This window comes from Boleophthalmus pectinirostris, unplaced genomic scaffold (assembly GCF_026225935.1).
Source record: "Boleophthalmus pectinirostris isolate CB_2022bp ecotype Guang Dong unplaced genomic scaffold, ASM2622593v1 HiC_scaffold_2715, whole genome shotgun sequence".
Classification (NCBI taxonomy): Eukaryota; Metazoa; Chordata; class Actinopteri; order Gobiiformes; family Gobiidae; genus Boleophthalmus; species Boleophthalmus pectinirostris.
In genome coordinates, this window is record NW_026571266.1 from 1 (window position 1) to 10,067 (window position 10,067).

General features: G+C 38.9%; 1 protein-coding gene across 1 annotated transcript; it reads right to left on the reverse strand.

Moving 5' to 3' along the window:
• Nucleotides 1-998: 998 nt before the first annotated feature.
• Nucleotides 999-7,951, reverse strand: LOC129410846 (oxysterol-binding protein-related protein 10-like; the record flags this gene model as incomplete). Its single annotated transcript, XM_055159767.1, has 2 exons — nucleotides 7,708-7,951; nucleotides 999-1,126 (listed from the first exon to the last, which is right to left on the reverse strand). Coding segments are annotated over exons 1-2 (372 nt in total), but the record flags the coding sequence as incomplete, so codon positions are not given.
• Nucleotides 7,952-10,067: the final 2,116 nt, after the last annotated feature.

Sequence of the window (10,067 nt, forward strand, 5' to 3'; positions counted from 1 at the left end):
TGAATGACAAAATGCAATACTATAATTAGAGAAAAAAAAAGCTTTTCTTCTGTCTTTATCTAGTATGATGCATTGATTTGGTATAGTTTTTACTTCCTATGCCCTCCCTTACTTAACCCTACTCCTTTTTCCAAGCTCGGGACTGGTACAAAAACCATCAAACTGGCAAATGAAGTTCAGCTATTAACATGTATAAAGTGAATGTCACCTGTGGCGTTCGGCTCCACTCACATAGAGCTCCACGAGGCTAGCAGTTACAGGAGCACATTTGGAGCTGAGTTCTATATCAGGAATAGAAATCGATTTTAACTGAGTGAAATAAAAACACCAGGATCATGTAGATCGGGTTAATACGAATATTTTAAGATCAAAACAAGCAGCCTGACAGCAGCAGTTACAGAGAGAGGGTTGATGATTTTTCAGTACAAAGTGAACGAAGCTGGAGTTGATGGAGCCAGAAGTGCGTTCATGCTCACTTCTTATTTAGAACTAGCTAGTGGGTTAACTATGTCCATACAACCTATAGTTATAAATCATTAACTCTTGTACAAAATTTGAGTCTCAATTAAGGCATTTATGGTCACAACTTTGTACCTTTCTGATGAATAGCAAAACATATAAAAACACCTTATCATTATCAGCCCCGTTAAAGGACCATTGTGTAATTTTCTGATGGAGGTTCTGTCAAATAAAAATTCTGTCAATTTTCTCCATGGAGATGTTATGTCTTTGTCTGGAATGTTTCACACTATGGTATTAAATCCTTTTATTATCATGGAGACCAAACCAGACCAAGTTAAAGGTTAGATTTGTCAAGAGGCATCCCCGCTCACAGTCAGAATGCCTGTTTTTCTAGGTACTTTTGAGCTATAAAACCACATGGAAATTAATAAATGTAAGGTAGAGCTGCTTAATGTCATACTGTAGAACGCTCCAGGTAGAGCAATGATATCTCCACAGAAACAAGCAGGTGATGGACACTTCAACTTTGCTCTCACCTCAGCTCCATGGGGCAGGCTGCGTTTTCGGGAGTCCGGGGAGGGCTCTGCTGAGTGCAGAGGGGTCAGACCGTTCCTCATCTGCTCCACTGAGGGGGACTTTGGGACAGTCCACACAGGAGCACCATCTGCACCAAACACAAGAACAAAAGTAGGTATGAGACTGGTACAGGCACAGAGGAGCTGGGCTCATTCTTTTCAAAGTTCAAAAGAAGTTGGGAGCTGTGTTTAAAAGCTTTTCAAAAGAGAAGATAAACAACATATCAGGGGTTGAGACCACTTTATGATAGACAGCACATATTTGGTATTTGATGCAAGCAACACATCAGTTATCTTACATCAAAGCCTAGAGTATAGCTGGATTATGATGATGACAGATTTTAAGATATATATTTTCCTCTATCAGGCATGTCCAAACTATTATGCAAGACTTTTTACTGCAAGTTTGTGAAAATCTAACTTGATAAAGCCAATAACAAATATTTAGTGCACCATATTGGATCTAAGCATAAAATGAAAGGTGTATTATCTCACTCAAATCTGTTATAAATGCACTTATCAAATGATCTATTATATTATCTTTATATTATTATGTTTTGATATGTGGCCCTTGACGGAAAAAAGTCTGTGCACCCTTTGGATGTTTAATTGGATGTTTAAAGATGCACTATGAAACTATGTCTGCCAACTGAGATAGTTACTGTATGTTTAATGCCATTGTGTGGAACATTCCAGACAAAGCAATAACATCTATGACTAAGTTTTATAGTGTACCTTTAAAGTTGGTCAAAAATATGAAAAAAACAAAACAACAATTATTGGTTTCAACACCTGATATGATTTAGTTCTATGTTTATACAAAGCCTCCCAACTTTTGAGAACTGGTTTTATGCATTATTGAGAAGCTTGAATATAAAAAGCAGTTGATATGAGCCTATTTGAATCTGATATAAGCTTTTCATAACAGGCATATCAGATTGACAGCAGAGACAGCAGGAAATTGGCGTGGCGTCTCAGTCCCTGTGATGTTACAAAGCAAAGGTCGAATGCTTCTTCTTCAGTTTGCTTGCATTATGGGAGAATAGACCAGTTCTGTTCTCCTTTGTTATAGACTGGGTTACTTTAGCAGCTCTTAAAGGTCCTATATTACACAAAATGGACTCTTGTGAGCTTTTTGCCATGTTAGAATATTATTACTTCATCAAAAACATACCTGGAGCTGTGTTTTGTTTCATTCACACGTCATACCATCCAAATGAATCTACGCAAAGTGTATGAACTGGAGCACTTCCTGCATTACCAAATGACATCACAAGGTGGAACAGAGTGCTTTCAGTTTGAGAAAAGAACACAATCTAAATATGCACTCTTTGTGGGTTAAACATGTGTAAATGAAACAAAATAAAGTTTCAGATATATTTGTAATGAGGAAACAGCATTATAACATAGGTCTGGAAATGGCGTAATATGGGCCCTTTAAGCAAGTTTGATTAAGAACTGAAAATACTGGTAATGGTAAATACCTTTTCCTTCAGATCTGTTTCTAGTAAAGTTATATAATGTAAAGTGTCTGCCCACATCAGTGATCTGTATTTCACGGAGCAACACCTGAACGACCTCTATGGCTTTGGCTGTGTAATAAAAAGTATTTAATTAACAGAATCACAACATTATGCAGTTTTGCAATGTCTTATCTAATAAAAAATCTTATCAGTATAGTCGAGCTACCTTTTCACTACATGCTTTTTAGACGCTTTTAAGGTACTAGATTTTTACTTAATTTTTAGCTGATTTTAAAGGCTTTGCAGGAGCTCTAAATTATTCCTCACTTTCCTGATGCATTTCTAAGCATCCTAAATATTCACAACAATGAGATAAGCATATTTCACTAATCTCAGAGGGGGTAAAGCTAACAACAACAAGCATGCTAACCAAGCACCAATGTTACTTCCTGACCATAAAAAATTTGACCAAAAGCTGCTTTTACAATATATCTATACTTACATGCAGTATGTTTCAAAGTTGAATGTTTTTATCACACAACTTAGCTATAAAAACAGATTTTTTTAAAAGGACAAACATGGTGAATTTGTACTAGTCTTTTTACATAGTAATTATCAAAAGTTGAAACTGCCTTCAGAAAAACTCTTCCACTCATTTAAAGATAAATGAAAGAGGTCAAAGGTCAGATCATGTTCACTTTGTGCGCTGTAACTGGACTCCACTGGCCTGAGTCCTGCTCTGAGCCCATTACAGTGTGCTGACATGGGCCGTGCTGGTTCTGATGAGACCAATGCAAAGCTCCTTAAAAACAGTGAAATCAGCTTCAGGCCCTTTGTGTACTGTGTGTACTGTGTGTACTGTGTGTACTGTGTACTGTGTGTACTCAGTGCTCTGGTCCGCTGACAGTTTGATGGACAGGAGCGGAGAGAGTGTTAGCGAGTCTGTGGCTAATGCTAACGGACAAGTGTACATTGATGGATCTGGATCTGAAAGCAAAATAGTTTCCATCTTTATAATTTTTATACTGTAAAGTTTACAGAAGTTCATTAATAAGCGCTGTTCCTATAAAATGAACAAAAAAAATTATAGAGATACAGTCAATGGAAGTGAGCATTTTTGCGATGTCTCATGTTTACACTGTCAGTAATCAATAATAAACTCACTATCAAATCATTTTTAAAAGCTTTTCAGGGACTGTCAAGAATAAAGATATTAAATCGGGGTAACCCAGAATTTTACGTTTTTAAAACATACATTATCACAAATGTGCTTACTGTAGTGCAGGTTTTAGGGTTCAAATGCTGCATAGCTTCTAGCACAATAATACTGACACAGAACTGGGATTAAATCTGGACTACACCAAAACTAAACCTGTCTAAACAAGGAATTCATGAAATTAAACCAAGAAGCCAGGACATTAATTTCTTCAAATATTTTTTAAGATTTAAGATTTTTTTTTACTTTGTCCATTGTCACAGAGGAACCCAGAAATGGAGAGAGTGAGATGAGGGTGGGTGAACAGTGCCATTGGTGACTGGATACATGCAGCGAAAGTGAAAGTGAAAGTAAACATGCGGCAGATGTTTCCAATGGCTCCAACTTCCATTTCTGGGCACTGATTTAAGTTCTTTAGATTCACTTCCATAAGGTAAAGGTATTATTTCAGTAGAAGCTGGTTTCTGCCATTGCACTGAAATGATCTCAAATGAAGATGTTAAAATGATTATACTGGCCATTATCACACAATATGATGAGTTTATAATATGCTTATACAGACTGTGTAAAAACAGTTCTGTTAATTAACCGATTTTCACAGTGCTTCCATAGCTCACTTCAGTTTGAGTTTCCCTGTTTCAGCAGCAGAGACCAGCTTCAGAGGGAAGGAGTTGTTTCCAGGATTGCGTCCAAATGCATTCCTTTACTTTGTGTTGTAAAGGAAAAATGCAGGATCCACTGTGCTGATATTTCACTGTCTCAATTGTGACTGGTAGGTTATTTAATGTTATTTAAAGATATATTACTTAAAAGTGCATTATGTAACTTTTTGGTCAGGGGTTCGTCACCTTCGTGTCATTGCTCTGCTTCAAATGTTCGAATATGACAATAAACAAATCTACCCTACATTTATTCAATTATAGAGATCTGACCAGTAACTGATTTGGTTTGGTCTCCATGATGATAGAAAGGTTTAAAGTCACATAGTGAAACATTTCTGACAAAGCAATAACATCTCCATACAGAAAAGCAAGTGGTGGACCTCCACCAGAAAATTGACATAATGCACCTTTAATCCCTGTGGCTATATGTATCCTGTTGATCACGTATTTGTATCAGGAGCATAAACTCATGCTTGTGCCTCTTCACAGAGGTCTCAGTCCATGCAGAGGCAGTACACACTGAACCCACCAGCCACACCCTGTATCAGCTGCACGGGCCGGATCATGCCACTGTCCCGGACCTGAACCAAGCCCCCAGCACCGCAGTGTGGGTCACATGCCAGAGGCAGGGAGCAGCTGCACCCCCTAGTGGTCAAACTGTATATGCCAAACGACGGAGAAAGAGAGGTGAGCAGTACTTGCAGCCGGGGCGTCCCACTCCACACCAGCCCCTGTCTGAGGAGCAGCTACAGGGCAGAGCGACTGTGGGCGCAAACACAACACCAACACGTGAGGAGGCAAGGCCAAGAGGGAGGGCATCTGACACAAATATGAGGACCTAAGACTGGAGCTGTTAGGGGCCTTGGAGACAAGTGTATCTTCAAGCATGTGCATGTTTTTTCACATTGCTTAAGCTGTGTTTATATCATTAATATCACATTTACATTGATGGTGTAATTAGTGAAGGTCAAGTTCACATATTTAGAGATATACTGAATATGACTGAAGATTTCTCTAGAGTCCGATCAGCTGCAGGTTTCCAGTAACAGAGTAATCTCCTAAAAGCATTGGATTTCCTGAGCTCCACCTCCTTCCTGCCGACACAGTCACTGATCAGAGACAAGAACCAAGAATCACAAAACACACATTTACCAAAACTTTTATCTTTAAAAACTCAAATATAATATGTATTGCAGTGAATCCAAAAATGCCATCTTCAGTATTGCACTCTTTGATACATTACTTAGACATCATTCTGGGGGGGTTCTACATGTATGTCCATGGCAGACTGTTCAGCAGTTACCATGGAGACCCAATGCACACATTTGCAAACACATCCTTAGTTTGTAGTAGTTTTTGACTGTAATTTGATGTGTGTGAGACATATTTAGCAGTACAAATCAGCTCACCTCTTGTGCTCAGGTGAGACAGTAAGACAGCTCTTTCTGGTCACATTATGTTAAATTTAAATTCAGATGAAAATCTAACTTGAGTAACAGAGTTGGTTCAGTGCAGAGAAGGTTTCATTTGTGATCATCTGGAGTGTGTTTTTATGATCAAGATGTTTCAGCTCCATCCAGAAGAGCACAAATGAAACCTTCTCCACATCACCCCTAGAAAATGTTGATGAAGTCAGCTGCAAAGAATAAATGTTTGTTGACATGACTACTATAGGCCTACTACATTCTACTGCTGATACAGATAACTTATTAAAGGTGTATTGTGTAACTTTTCTGATGGAGGGTTCATCAAATGCTTCACAGAGACGTTATTGCATTCCAGAAACAAGCTGGTGATGGACCCCCAACCAAAAAGTTACATAATACAGCTTTAAAAACAAATACTATCCTTCACCCTGAGATTCCTGTCCAGAGAAGCAGCTCAGGACGCAGAATGTTTAAACTCTGACTTTATTGGGTCCATAGGATTTGGCACATGTAGGGTTAACAGCTCTGACATAGGCACCAGTGAGAAAGTTTGGCAATAGTCCTTTAGGAGAGTGCATAGATTTAAAGGTACCAGTTCACACAAAAGCCCTTCATATTTGACATGCATAAACACAGAAATGTTTGTGTGGAATTTAAAATAGCTTTTTCAAACACACGTCACATACATGTCTCATTTGGCACTGCCTTTTCAATGCATTTAAATACATTGAACAATAATGAATGAAAAATGACACAAAAGACAGAAAACACAAAATGGACGGGCAAAGGTGACTAGCTAGTTTGCTGGGCCTTAATTTACTCACATAAAAAAAAATAAAAAAATACTTGTGATGTTACTGTAAATGTAACACAAGTTAAATTACTGGCAATAGTATTCACATCAATGTTGCATAGATAAATACTTATTGCTTAAAGGTCCCGTATTACACAGAATTGTTTCCTGTGAGCTTTAAGCAACATATAATATTGTTACCTCATAAAAAAACATACCTGGAGTTGTGTTGTGTTTTGTTTCATTCACACACATGTTTGAGTAATTTATTATTAGTCTGCCTACATCTCCAAAGTTCAAAATAGTTCCACCTTGGGAAGTCATGAAGTGGTAGTTTTCAAGGTAACAGCTCCTTTTACCTTTAATTCAGTACAGATTGGCAATTCCAGGTCTGAAATTATCCAAATAATTCTAGTGAAGGTGTATGGAGTTTAAAAACACAGTGGGTGCTCCATTGTGTTTTTATTACCACATGACATCACAAGGTGGAACAAAACACAACTCAAGCATATTTTTGATGAGGACACAACATTATAACATAGATCTGAAAATAACATAATATGGGCCCTTTAATGTGCGGAAAAGGAACATTTGGTTACCTTGTTATTTTGTAAATATATTAATACAACTATCAAAGCAGTACATATACGCAGTCCTTTTCCTTCTTTCAACACTTCCTGAGAATTGTACTTTGCAATCATGATACTTTATAGTTACTACTACTACATATTATCGCTATTCTTACAAAACAGCTTTTTTATCTTTAAAACAGTTATAATATGTATTTTTCAACAATTAGTTACATTAGTTCCTCTTTCCTATTACTTTAACTTCTGGTTTATTTGTCTTTCTGTATAGTAGCTGTAATAAAACTGTTTACCCCAAATGCCCTTTAGCTTTACCCTTTACCCAAATACCTACCTCTGCAGAGGACAGACACACAGACAAATGCAACTTTCAACAACATTTAGTACACACATTGAAGTTCAGAGTCTCCACCAGGCATGGGCAGGAGCCACAGTCCAACCTGCCCAAAGGGGTTTTCCCAGTGGGGCAGGGCTCAGAGCAGGGGGAGAGGGGAGAGAGGGGGGAGAGCAGCACAGACTCACCAGAGGGGGCGCTGTGGTTCCTCTGAGAGGCCTGTGACGGGGCAGGGGCGGTGGGGTTGGTCTGGGTCTGCTGGAGGATGTTGAGGCACTCTCCCAGGCAGCTCAGTGTGGCGGCGGACGTGGCTTTGAGCAGCAGCAGGTCGTGGTCCAGGCAGGAGAGGGGGCCTTTGGTTGGGAGAGAGTCAATGGACTGTACCAGGCTCTTCTGCTGGCCCTCTGCCTGGGACATCACCTGAACATACATGCATATACTATATCATTTATCTGCATTTTTTTATAGGGACATTGCACAGGGTTAGGGTATTGAACAAATGCAAACATGCGAAAGTACTGATACTTTGCAGCTGATGTCAACAATATTCCCTGACAGTGTGATGCTAACTGCAGGCTCTGCTCTGTCTGAGGCTTTATTTGACTTTAATCTGAGCTTTATTTTAGCACAATCTGACCAGAAAGAGCAAACTTAGTTGGAACTACACTAGGTGAGCTGATTTGTGCTGTGGCTTCACAGCTCTTTGCTGATTGGCCGGTGAGCAGTCTACAACTTCATGGGTTCTTGCAAACCGTCTAGTGTATTCCGATTCCTGACTTAGTCACTGGAGAGAAATTAAATTGAGTGGAGCCAGTCTGGCTAACCGCTCCGGTCTGGTGGCTGCAACTATTCCGTACAGCAGTCCAGTGGTGCTGATGGAGGTGCTGCGACGCTCTGGATCAATCAGTCGGATTCTATTTCTGCCGGACACTGGAGCGACTGCAGGCTTTTCCCTTCATGAATTAATTCTTATGGCACATACACGTGGTCTTTGTACAGCCTTCAAAAGTGCTGACCGCAACAGCCAAGCGGAGCTCCGGTCCTCATGTGAGTGTCACAGCAATAAGACCAGTCACCCACACTGAGCTGCAGCTGGATGGGGGCAGTCTGAGCCCGGGGTTAAACAAGTCTCTCACACATAAAATTACAGTCACATGCTAACTAGCATTAGACAACAGTTTTTCAGTTCATCTCTCTCACCATTTTTGTTGAAAATCAAAGACCTAAACAGGACTTTCAACACTCGTATTGACCACAGGCTCCTTTAAATCCATTTTGTATGTTTTTAGTTGTTTTTCCTTCAAAATGTTTTTGACAGTGTTTCCTAATTTTTGCACTGTGTCTCCATGGTAACTGGTAAATATTCCACCATACGGATACATGTAGAACACCCCCAACCTCATGTCACTGCAAAGTATCAATAGCTACAAAACAAATTTACATGTGCGGTCCCCAGGCAGGTAACAACACAAGTACAACATACAAAGAAGAAGTTAATACAAGAAAATTAAGTTAAGAATCTCTGTCAGTCATTTAAAGATATAAAAACTGTTAAAACCTAGATCATGTTTACTTGTTGGACCATAAAACAGAATAGTCACTTATATTAGCCAACAGTTTGTGGAAAAGAGAGCTACAGCTTTATCCCACCTCCTCAAATGTGATGCCCTTCCTAAATATGTTCCGGTCTATATAATCTTATTAAATTATAGCTTACTCAAAGTGGTGAATACATTATCGATTATGAGTCTCCTTCAGCAATCACATACACTCAGGGAGCAAGGTGGGTGAGAAGTCCTGCCCAAATGATACATGACAGAACATGGTCAGAGCAGGAATCAAACTGCCAACCTCTGAGTTTGTGAGTAACAAGGATTCTCTGCTGAGACAGAAAAAATAAACCAAAACCAATCAATACAAGCATTCATGTTCCTGTTTAGGTGCTATAGCTCGTAACTGTAATTTTATGTGTGAGAGACTTTTTTAACAGCACAAAACCTGTCGTAGGTCCAACTAAGTCAGCTCTTTCTGGTCAGACTGTGTTTAGTAGCAGTACTAGTAGTACTACTAGTAGTAGTAGTAGTAGTAGTAGTAGTAGTAGTAGTAGTAGTAGTAGTAGTAGTAGTAGTAGTAGTAGTAGTAGTAGTTATTCGGTCATTTTCCAGCACTACAAAACAAAAAGAAAACAAAACATAGACTACAACCCAGTAGATCATGACCGTAAGGGTTTAGGCTGAAGTAAAAAGTATTTATAATGTCTAACCCTATTAAACAATGACAGTATTTCAAGAAAGAAAAGCAGCATATGAAGAGCAAGTTTGCATTTACAATTTCACTTGTGACAAACTGTATATATAAGAGATAAAATATCAATTAAAACAAACTAAATTGAATGCATAATTCATTCTTTCCAAAGCTCTATGGCTCTGGAATAACGCTTTATACCCTTTTTTAAAGGCTTCTACAGTGTTAGACGTTTTTAACTCATCACTCAGGTTGCTCCATATACTAACCCCTCTAACAGAAATACAGTCACTTTTTTTCTCAG